At 39.1% G+C, this 12,236-nt stretch overlaps 1 protein-coding gene across 1 annotated transcript; it reads right to left on the reverse strand.

Annotated features, from left to right (window-relative positions):
• Positions 1-7,664: 7,664 nt before the first annotated feature.
• Positions 7,665-8,680, reverse strand: LOC149378975 (uncharacterized). The gene is made up of 2 exons (XM_089603920.1): positions 8,105-8,680; positions 7,665-8,063 (listed from the first exon to the last, which is right to left on the reverse strand). Exons 1-2 carry the CDS (start codon positions 8,678-8,680, stop codon positions 7,665-7,667), a joined length of 975 nt encoding a protein of 324 aa, XP_089460046.1.
• Between the last annotated feature and the right edge of the window lie 3,556 nt (positions 8,681-12,236).

Raw genomic sequence — 12,236 nt, forward strand, 5'->3', positions numbered from 1 at the left:
TTGTCTATGCTCATTTAGAAGGTTAACTATTGATACTCTTTAGTATTTTAAAACTTAATTTAACTTCATGATTTCAACAATAATTAGGTGATACTCTGTCAAGCAATTTTGTCATTTTAGGTTCTTATACATATATCTATTACATTAAGTATTTTCATAATAGTATAACTAGATGATTGCTATTTTCCACATAAACATTAACGTCGATATTTATTTTTCTCTTTCTTAATTTTTTTTTCTTTCATCAGTGGGCATCCTGAAATCTACATGATTGCGCCTACCCCTTACAATTTGTTCGTAAATGTGTCCATACACTTGATTACAAGGTAAACTAATTTTCATTTGTGTTAGTTACTGTATTTAATTGATTTATGTTGTATTAGAAGTGTGGGCCTAACTCAAAAGCTAACTCAAGAGTGGATGGATGCCAAACACTTATAAGGAGCATATTGCTCAAGTACCCAATCGATGTGGGACATTCTAATACACCCCCTCACGCCCAAGATGGACAACTGGAGCGTGAAGTTTGTGAGAATGAACATTCACGTGGTCTCACATTCGAAATAGGGCCCCACTCTTATACCATATTAGAAGTGTGGACCTAACTCACACTCAAAATCTAGCTCAAGAGTGGAGGGATGCCAAACACTTATAAGGAGCACATTGCTCAAGTACCCAATCGATGTGAGACATTCTGATATGTTGCATTACGGTATGCAATAGATATCTTTTGTTTTTCCTTCTCTTTTCATTTCTACAATTGAAAACGCTAGTCATTGTTTTTTGTCTTTAGGAAAATAACCAATTTAAACGTTTGATATTGCTAAGTAGCTAACGTTTGGTAAATTTTAGGTAAATAGCCATTTTCATGTATATACAGACGTAAATCTTAGATAAATAACCACCTCCTTATATTGAGCCACGTCATTATTTACGATTATTTACCAAACATTTACCAAACGTTGGCTATTTAGCAATGTCAAACGTTTAAGTTGACTATTTTCCTAATTTTTTTTTCTATAGATGTACATGAACTATTACTATTTGGAAATCATTTTCTTTATTTTCATATATATATATATATATATATATATATGTGTGTGTGTGTGTGTGTGTGTATATATATATACTAAATTTAATAAGTCATGAATCTATCCTAACATATAATTGATATATCCTACCATGTGTTTCGACTAAAATAAACATTCGATCCAAATATACAGCATGGAGTGAAGATTCAAAACCACTGCGTCATCTATACGGGCCATGGCCCAAAAAACTAGTTTAGATTAGACGACAATATAATCTGTCACCGAACAGAGGGCTATAAATACCCTCATCGCTATTTGCCCTCCCGCCAAACACAGCAAAGATGAGAGAACTCAAAATGCTTCAGACTCATAAAGAAGCTTCCCGACATAAGCTCAAGAAGCCGCAGAAGGTACGGAATCCGGAAAATAAGGCTCAGTTTCTTCTCTCCAATCCTCGTTCTTGATTCGCATTCTCTTCTCAGATCTCTTCGAAAAGCTTGGTCGATGCTCTTGATTCTGTCGCCGAAGAAATTCCTTCGAGGAAATCGATGGATTCGACGACTCTTTCTTCGATTTCATTGGACAGAGAGGCCGATATTGAGGTAAAGCGTTAAATTCACAGTATCGAACTTTGTATTCATTGAGCATCACCGTCTATTGTGACGACCAAATTTCCCTGACCGTCATCTAAGCTTAATTCTATTACTTTAGAAAAAAAATGTGGATGGATATTTTTTTAAACATCATTTCAACTAATTATAAAGTCTAGATTTTTAATTAAAACAACTTTGAAAATAACCACAATGTTTAAAGTCTTACAAAATTATTTGATGAAAATAAGAGAAATGCTTAATTCATAATTCAGAACCAAAGTAAATGATCGAAAAATACTTAACGGAACTAAAACTATGAAATTAAACTTCAGTTTGGCAAAGTTAATTAAACTTTAAAAATATCTTAACCATAAAATCTCAAACCGAGTGTTTAGAAATTTGCGTAGCGGAAGTCTTTAAAAAAAAAACGAGCGGAACCACAACCCAACCCCTTAGCCATCAAATGCCATTGATCCACCCTTCTCACTTGTTCATTTTTTGTTTACCTACAACACGGACTAATACACAAAGTATGAGCTAACGCTCAGGGAGAATAACTATGACTCACAAAAAGATGAGTAATGCAATGCATGAACCGATTATTGGTGTTTTAATTCTAACGGTGTCGTGGTCTTTCATATCATAAGTCTTATCATATTTTATTCGGGGTGCCCCTAGAGTAGTCTTACTGATTTTAGTATACACTTTGAAAACAAACTACGGGGCTCCGACCTCCCATAGTTCGCACCATCTAATCATATATCGTATGTGAAAAGTCTCTTTACGAGCCAGTAGGTTGGCTCGAGAGAGTTCTCTTAATACCTCCATAGCTCGAGGCGGTACTACGCTCTTACTTATCTTAACACTTGATTATTTGCGTTGCATATAAATATGACAGATGACATAAACATAAATAATAACATGACTGAGAATAATAATATTTTATGCAAAATTCAATTAAACTCATATATGCTCATCATAGCGAGACATATCATAATCAACGCAAATCAATTCAACATTGCATAATCACATATATAATATATCAAACAAACAATCGCATAATCCCTAATAATAAAATCAGATCACACACTCATCAAATTTAAACTTTGAACGAATCTGTGTTGTAGTGAGATTATTCTCACCTTATTTCGAGGACGTGCGACCCTAGACTTTCAGACGATTGGAAAAGCTATTCGGCTCGACACCTAATCAAAGGAATAACAATTATGTCTAAAAAAATACTTCTGGACGTAACAAAGCTTCTGGAAAAACTCAGAGACGGGTTTCACAAGTGAAAAGACGAAAATACCCTTTGCCCAAGGCTTTCGACAAAAAAACCATTAATTTTAATGAAAAATTATGGAAAAATTTGAGAAGCTATGAAAAAGTATTTTGAATATTTTATTCTTCTATGGAATGACCAAAAACGGATTTAAAAATAACGTAAACTAAAATAAAGGTGTAACGTGGGTAAAGAGTTTTATACACCTTCTGGAAACGATCTGCGTACTGGTCAAAAATTAAATCTTTGATATACTTCCGTTAATTAAAAATTCATAATGTTTTTATTATATAACAAAAATACATCAAATTATCTTGTATACAAATTTCAGGCCAAAAAACGTTTTGTAACAATTTTAAAAAATACAAAATTCTTTTCAACCAGAAGTATTTTGATGTTTACGGTTCCTAAGAAAAATAACATATCAATCAAAATCATCATAAACTAATTAAGAAGATAAGCTGAAAAAAAAGTACCTCTGAATTTGTTGAAAACAAAAGAATCTCTCAATGCCTTAGAGTCCGAACGATGTAAATTTTATTTATGGAAAAGTTGTCTATGATATTGTTTTAGAGAGAAAAGAGGTAAAGAAGAGAAAAATGTAAAAGCTTCTCTGAATGTTTTGAGGAATGCGAACAAAGGGACGCCAATAGGCTATGATGTGTATAAAAACGCTTGGACGTAATTGTCATTGATAGATAAAATTAAAAGTAATGTAAATTGATTCATAGTAATCAATACACGCGGTACTAACAAATAAAGTAAAAAAAATTAATGCTATCAAACAGTGACGGAGCCAGAAAAGCCCTTCAGGGGGGCTAATTTGAAAAAAAAATTTCAGGGGGGGCTTGATTGTAAAATATTTATAAAAATTGGGCCAAAAGTATAAATTTTCAAGGGAAAAAAATGTAAATTTTTTTAAAAATGGGCAAAAAGTGCAAATTTTTTTTTTGAGGGGGGACTTAAGCCCATGCTGGGCCTATACTGGCTCCGTCACTGCTATCAAACATCTATGTACTTATAAATGTATATGTTGCGTACGTATATATTTGGCTAATTAACTATCTTATATTTGGCTGCTCACAATAATATATATATATATATATATATATAGATATATATTATACTCTTATACATAATTATGAATTTGATAATTACTTTAACCACTTAGAAAAAAGTAATGTATGCAAGCACATAACAAATAATTAAAAACTTATATAAATCACATCACCAGTTTTCTAATTCTTTAATGGCTAATTTTCGAGATTCCACATCTATACCTCAGTGTGAGCATATTGTTGTGTATTAGGTTACTAAGAAAATGTGTTAAAGATGAAAAAAAAATAGAAAAACAACTTGTAAATGATCAGATTATATCATTAATGTTTGAATTATGTGCTATCTCTCTGTAGAGCTTCAATCTGCTTGATCCACAGCTCCCAGATTTATCAGAAATGTCGATTATGTTGGTTCCAAACTTTGGATCCTTGAAGAACAATAATGAAGAAAGGAAAAAAAATCTGGAAAAAACAATGATTTGGGGTAATTTTCTTTATATATGAAAAAGAGAATTTACAAACGTTGAGTATTTTGTGTTGTTGAAACCTTTACAAGACTACTCTATTTATAGGAAAACAAGGAAGATCAAGCTGCCCAAGAAACGTAGGCTTTAAAACAAGAGAAAACAAACCACTAATACTCATAAAAGACAATAAAAAAAAAATTAAACTAATCAGAGAAACAGCCAAAACGTTTGGCTTTTATTGTCCATCAATCTTCCTCTTTAGTGCCAAATGAATGCACTTGTAACCGATCCAAACCAATCAATGCTTAGACTCACAATCTCCTCCGTAAGCTTGATTTGCTTCGAGATTCTTCACGTCGAGCAGCTCTCGCATCTCCGCGAATTTGACTCTTGCTAGAGCCTTGGTGAGAATGTCCGCACGTTGCTCTCTGGTATTTACGAACTCTACAACAAGCTGGCGGTTCTCGACACACTCATGGATGAAGTGGAAACGAGTGTCGATGTGCTTGCTGCGTCCATGAAACACCGGGTTCTTGATCATTGCAATTGCAGACTTGTTGTCGACGTAGATAGTTACCGGCTTTGGCTCGTATCCGGTCACCTCGCTCAAAAGACTTCTCAGCCACAGTGCTTGGCACGATGCTACAGTGGCTGCCATGAACTCTACCTCACAGGATGATAGAGCAACGGTTCGCTGCTTCTGGGATTGCCAAGTGATCAGATTCCCGTTGAGATAAAACACCATCCCTCCAGTACTCTTTCTGTCATCTATGTCACCAGCTAGATCGCTATTAGTGAAATCGACAAGTTCTTCAGCTCCTCGTCCTCTTTTGTACTGAATCCCGTAGCTCGTTGTTCCCTTCAGTAGCGGAGAATGTGCTTCACTGCTTGTTGATGTAGAGTAGTAGGCTGCTGCATGTAACGACTCACAATGCCAACTGCATATGAGATATTAGGTTAGGTGTGGGTCAAGTACCTAAGACACCCGATAACACGCCTATACTCAGTGAGATCCACTAAGGTTCCTTCCACATCCTTTCCGAGCTGCAACTTTGCCTCCATTGGATACTTGCTCGGGTTGCATTCTGTCATCGCGAACTGCTTCAACACCTTCTTCGCGTATGCCGCTTGTTTCACTGTGATGCAACCTTCCTTCTGGTCCACCTCGATACCGAGGTAGTACGAGAGCAACCCGAGATCACTCATCTCGAACTCCTTCATCATCTGCTTTTTGAACTCCTCAACGTCCTTGATGCTTGATCATGTCACGATCAAGTCGTCGACGTATACGCCAACGATGAGTACTTCTTCTTCATGGTTCCTCGTGTACACAGCCTGCTCTTGAGCACATTTCACGAAGCCGAGACTCATCATTCTCTTGTTGAGGCAAGTGTTCCATGCCCTTGGTGCTTGACGTAGTCCGTAGAGAGCCTTGGATAGCTTGTACACCTTGTGCTCTTTATTCTTGATGATGAAGCCTTCAAGTTGAGCGACGTAGACTTCTTCTTCGATGTCACTGTTGAGAAAAGCTGATTTGACATCCAAGTGGTGGATCTTCCATCCACGGTGAGCTGCGAGAGCTAGAATTAGCCTGACGGTATCGAGTCTCGCCACCGGTGCAAAGGTCTCCTGGAAGTCAACTCCTTGCTTCTGCACGTAGCCTTTCACTACCAATATTGCTTTGTGCTTGAGGATGTTGCCTTTGCTGTCTCTTTTCAACTTGAAAACCCCCTTCAACCCGATGGTCTTGTGACCAGGTGGTAAGTCGGTGAGCTCCCATGTCCTGTTGTTCTCGATGGACTCGAGCTCTTTTTTCATGGCCTCATTCCACGCCTCTTCGGTTGCCGCCTAGTGATATGTTGTTGGCTCGTCGGTGGTGAGCAACAACAATTCATCATGATCCGTCTCTACTAGTGGTGCCTCCGCATAGACATCGGTGAGGGAACGGAGTTTGATAGAACCATCTTCGGTTGTGGACCCACCCGAGCTCTCTTGTTGACGAGGAGAGTTCGGTGTAGCTTTTGTGTTCTCCAACTCTGCTACATCGTCGTCATCTCGTAGGATTCCGAACTCCACGGAATTTTGTACGAGCTTGTTGTCGTTGCACCACTCCCACTTCTTCTCCTCCTCGAACACGGTATCTCTGCTCACACGGATTTTCCCGCAAGCTGGATCAACAAACTTGTGTGCCTTGCTTCCGTCTTCGACTCCGAGGTACACAATGGCTTGACTTCGATCATCGAGCTTCTTGAGATGTGGTCCCGCAGTCTTCACATGTGCGGTACACCCAAACACTCTCAAGTGCTCCAGATGAGGTCGCTAACCGGTCCATGCATGGCAAGGGGGTGCAATCTCCTAGTACCTTTGTCGGCAAGCGGTTCAAGAGATAAACCGCATGTCGCACAGCCTCTCCCTAGAGGTTGGTCGGTACTTGCATGCTCTTAAGCAGGCTCTTCGCAATACCCATCACGGTACGATTTCTTCTCTCTGCCACGCCGTTTTGCTATGGAGTGTATGGTGTCGTGAGGACGTTTGACTCCTTCCTCTTTGCAAAACTCCGTAAATTTCCGTGATGTGAATTTTCCACCTCGATCAGTTTGCAAAGTCTTCAGCTTGTGCTCGGACTTGTTCTCCACGAGCCTCTTGAACTTCTTGAATGCTTCAAACGCTTCTATTTTTTCTCTGAGCATGTACACCCACATCCAGCGACTATAATCATCAAAAAGTAGAAGAAAATACTTGTTACCAGCGAGTGATGACGGGGTAATTGGACCACACAGATCCGCGTGCACAAGCTGTAGAGGATTCTCGGCTCGGAAGTTGGCTTGAGCAGGAAATGGAAGCCTTGTTTGCTTTGAGACTAAGAAACTATCACACACTTGGTTGGGGTGTGTGATCCTAGGCAGCCCCTCGGCCATCTCCTTCTCCCCCATCATCTTGAGCGCATAAAAGTTTACGTGCCCAAGTCTCGCATGCCATAACCAAGCCTGATCTGCTAGCGACGTTAATAGAGAAACAGGCTGACTTGTCTTGAGGGAAATCTTGTACAATCGATTTGGCGATTTCTCCACCTTCATTAACAGGACGCCATTTCGGTCGAACATCTTGAGGAACGACCCGGCTAAGGTGATCGTATTGTCTTCTTCTGTCATCTCACCAAGACTTATGATATTACTTTTCAGTTTTGGAATGTAATATACCTCTGATATTAGTCGTTGATCGCCATTCTTGCATTAAAACGGGATGGATCCTCGGCCCTTGATCTCGACGAGTGAGCCGTCTCCAAACTTCACAATTCCGGTGATCTTCTCGTCGAGCTCATTGAAGTTCTCTCGATGGCCCGTCATATGGTTGCTTGCTCCATTGTCAAGGTACCACACGTCGGTGTGATTATACTCCTCACCACTTGCAAGGAGGTTCGCCATGACTTTCTCTTCATTGAGCAACACCACCTCTGGTTCCTCCTTGGACGATTCTTGCACGAACTCTTCGAGGTTTGTCTCCTCATCTTCGGGAAAGGGATCCGCCAACCCCCCAGTGAACATCAATACTGGCTCCTCGTCATGGACACTTGTGAGGTTTGCCTCCTCGTCGGGCTCCTTGTTTCGGCACTCATTCGCGTAGTGCCCGTACTTTTGACAAGCGTAACACTTCACCTTGTTTTTGTCTTTACGGGGTTTGGTGTCTTCTTGTTGAGGTGAGCTGCTCCCTCGACCTCGTCCCCGACCTCGCCCTCGTCCTCCACCTCGTCCACGACCTCGCTATCTCCACCGTTGCCGTTGCGACTCGACGTTTCGGAAAAAAATTCGACTTCTCCGTTTTTTTTCATTCGTGACATCCATTCTGCATGCGTGAGCAAGAGGTGCTTCTCCTTCTCTCTATCACCGTATCCGTGAAGTCTCTCCTCGTGGAATTTCAGGCGACCGACGACCTCCTCAACCCTCATGTTTTTGAGGTCACCGAATTGCTCGATCGCTGTAACGATTTGCATGTATTTTTGTGGCAAGGCTCGTAGGAACTTCTTGATGACGGAGATCTCCTCCACCTTCTCTCCCAACGAGCGGATACCTATCACAATAGATGTCAATTTCATGGCGAAATCGTCCACCGACTCCCCGTCCTTCATGCGAATTGCCTCGAAGTGAGTCCTCAAGGTTTGCACCTTCGCCTCCTTGACTCGTTCCACTCCAACGTGCATCTTCTTTAGCGTTTCCCACGCTTGTTTGGCGGAATCCTTCTCGGCCTCCATGAGAAGGACGTCCTCAGGAAGCGCTTGATAGATGGCGGCGAGAGCCATTCTATCCTTCCGTTCGTCGACCTCGTCGAGCTCCACGGCTTCCTACACTCCTTGCGCTTGTAAATTCACCCTCGTCTTCAACGCCTACACCGAGTACTTACTCTTCGTGAGTAACGGATACGAGAGCGTCACATTCCCTTCTCTTCCGATCTTCATTGCCGCCATATCTCCTCCAACAGCTTTGCTTGGTGTCGTTCCGTCCTTCGTCATCTGGCGCTCTGATACCAAATGTTGGTTCCAAACTTTGGATCCTTGAAGAACAATGATGAAGAAAGGAAAAAAAATCTGAAAAAAAACAATGATTTTGGGAAATTTTCTTTATATATGAAAAAGAGAATTTACAAACGTTGAGTGTTTTGTGTTGTTGAAACCTTTACAAGACTACTCTATTTATAAGAAAACAAGGAAGATCAAGCAGCCCCAGAAACTTAGGCTTTAAAACAAGAGAAAACAAACCACTAATGCTCATAAAAGACAATAAAAAACAATTTAAACTAATCAGAGAAACAGCCAAAACGTTTGGCTTTTATTGTCCATCAATCTTCCTCTTTAGTGCCAAATGAATGCACTTGTAACCGATCCAAACCAATCAAAGCTTAGACTCACAGATTCATTCCGACCTCACGTGTTTCTCGGAAATCACATCTGTTGAGAATGTCAAACTGAAGACGGATAGTGGATTCGATAGAATCGGTGATCTCAAAATCAGTTCCTTGGAAGTAGAGATAGCCGTCAGTGCTCTCTGGAAAGTTGCAGATGAAATCTTAAACGTGGACAGTGTCGATTATCAGTCAAAGAAGCTTCTCTGCGGATTGGTCGAGATGGTTTTAGCGATTCTTGAACCCGTGCTTGAAGAAAAGGACCGTATCTCCAAAATCCTCGCTGTGAAAACTCGTATCGTCAATTGTTTCTTCTTGCTCTGCGTCTTTGCAACTTTCTCTGCGCATCTAATACTCAGCTCGGGATCTAGAAGCTCTTATCCTCTGACTTGAGGTTAATTTGCCTAAAATAGACATTTTGGCTTTACTTTGTTTCGATCTAATGTTTCATTTGAAATAATCCTGCTTCAAATTACTATTTTTGTTTATTGTAACTATTTCGAAAAGAAAAGAAAAAGTAGGATTATTTCAAAAGTACTTTAATTTGAAGAGTTTTTTTTTTTCTCATAATCTATTAAGAAGATTTGATTTCCGTTTTGTGACAGCAGATGTCATGAGAATATTGAATTTAAATGTCATAAAAAAATGTTTTTATTGATAATCATACTCGTAAATATGAAATGAAGTTTTTTTTAATAAGTAATGCATTACTACAAAATTGAGATCCTACAACGCTTAATAATAGTGGTAAATCCAATGCTGTAGAAGCTTCTACAACGCTTAGATATCCGTTGCAGAAGTTTGGCTTCTACAACGCTAATGCATCCATTGTAGAAGCTTCTACAATGGTATAATTACATTGTACAATTTTCAAAAATTTCAAACTATCTCGCAGTGGCGATGTATATTTCTAGCCACGGCGGGGTATTCTACAATGTATACATTATCCGTTGTAATACTTGCTCGCCACGACGAGAAATATACATCGCCGCGGCGAATTATTTCTGTTTTTTGGGTTAATCTTCGTCGCAGCGAGGTATCCTACCATATATCTAATTTATTGTAGAACTTGTTCACCATGGCACGAAATATACATCGCCGCGGTGACGTCCTGGGTTAAATACCGCTGCGGAGATGTATATTTCTCGCCGCGGCGAGAGGGTTCTATTGTTGGAATTGATCTAGGATTAAGAAAAAAATTAACGCTTCTAGCAAGCGGTGGAAAATAAAAAATTTCTTTAAACAAGTAAAAACGATTTTTACTAACCTAGAGAAAGACCAAGCACACATTATTTTTAAATTAAAACTATCTACGAGCAATTACACGTTTACTAACCTTTATGTAGCTTGATCGTTGAGAAGCTTGTGGAGGTTGAATCGCTCGTCTCCCCACGCAACTCGTCTTTCTTCGTTCTTCGGGAATTCGAGTAACCACGAAAGTTTCTATCACATAAATCACTCAAGATAAGAAGGAATTAGTGTGTGGGCACTTTTACACACAACGACTCAAGAACAAGTATTAAAGTCGAAGAGCTAAAACAAAACGCTAGGTCAAATGTGGACCTAGGTGCCAAAACAAAAACGAAAAGGGAAGAGAGATAGAGAGAGAGAGAGAGAGAGAGAGAGAGAGAGAAGTGGGCGGCCAATTCTAGAGAGAGAAGCTCTTAATCTCTAAAATTGTGGGATGAGAAACAATGAGAATGAGGGCTCTATTTATAGGAGAAGGATTACCTTCAAAAGGTAGTTTCCTCTTCTCTATAGAATATCACATATTCATGAGCAACTATTTGTCTCTCTTTCTCTCCATGTGGACGTCGAAGACTTACCATGTAAGTCCTTGGATTTATTTCTTCTTATACTTTCTCCTTAGTTGGCTGTGTGACTCATTTCCTCTTAGAGGAAATTTGTTTCCTTTTTTTCTTTTGGCAAATATCTTCATACATTAATGCACAAAATAATCTTTTTCCCTCTCTTGTTTTGGACGGCCAAGGGCTTCTAGAAGAAGCTTCTAGATGTTTCTTCATTTGTTCATGACAACATAAGAAAAGCCCATTAAGAATTTTCAAGTAAAATTCCATGAAATGAAATTAATCACCAAGACCCAATTTTCTCAATATGGCCGAGTGGTCCAAGTAAATTGTCATCATATGACAATGTCAAAAAACTTATTTATTGACCTTCATTTTATCACATGTCCAAAAAGGCAAAATTACCCTTTAGACAATTTTCATAAAACTTGTCTAGTTCTTTTTTTTACTTAACTTCTAGTTTAACTAATCCTACTCGAAATGACTTGTAATAGTGACCTCATGGATCCAAATGAACAAACCTTGAGCTAACATACTTGGACTCAAAAGTTCACAAATCTTTTCCAAGTTTAGCTTAATGTCAACTGACTCCACTAAAGAGTTGACACTGAGAATCTCTCGGTTCAATTGAATTTATTCTCTACTCAAGAATTCAACTTAATTGTGATTGAGTGGATCCACTGAATATTATCTATGTTTACCCTTCATGAATATCATCAACTAGTCGGGATTTACAGAATTACCATTTTACCATTTTAGCTGTTATTTTCTCAACTCCTTTGTCGCTTGTGAATAAATTAGAAACAATGTATTGACGATGAGCTAACAAGTCACATTGATTCATCCAAAAGAGTCATGACTCAATTTGGACACTGACCAACTCATTTATTCACATTCCAAGGAACAAAGCATGATGTGTATACATTGCATTTTAGCAATCTTGTACATGAATTTCATAGCTATGAGATCTTCACAAAGTTACTCATGACATCTTCATAACTTAGTACTTCACCAATAGGTCCTGTTAAGAATCAGATACTGAGTCCGAACTCTGACTTTCTCAAATGAGAATACGTAAGCTATGAAATGACATGTCTCATT

This window comes from Urtica dioica, chromosome 12, assembly GCF_054948205.1.
Source record: "Urtica dioica subsp. dioica isolate 48M chromosome 12, U.dioica_male_clone48M_v1_H2, whole genome shotgun sequence".
Classification (NCBI taxonomy): domain Eukaryota; kingdom Viridiplantae; phylum Streptophyta; class Magnoliopsida; order Rosales; family Urticaceae; genus Urtica; species Urtica dioica.

Excerpts from the sequence above, each read along its gene's own strand:
- LOC149378975 (XM_089603920.1), bottom strand. The coding sequence starts at position 8,680 with ATGGAGGCCGAGAAGGATTCCGCCAAACAAGCGTGGGAAACGCTAAAG. Across the intron at positions 8,064-8,104 it reads ACAAGAAGACACCAAACCCC|TACGGGCACTACGCGAATGA; the intron begins GTAAAGACAAAA and ends GCTTGTCAAAAG.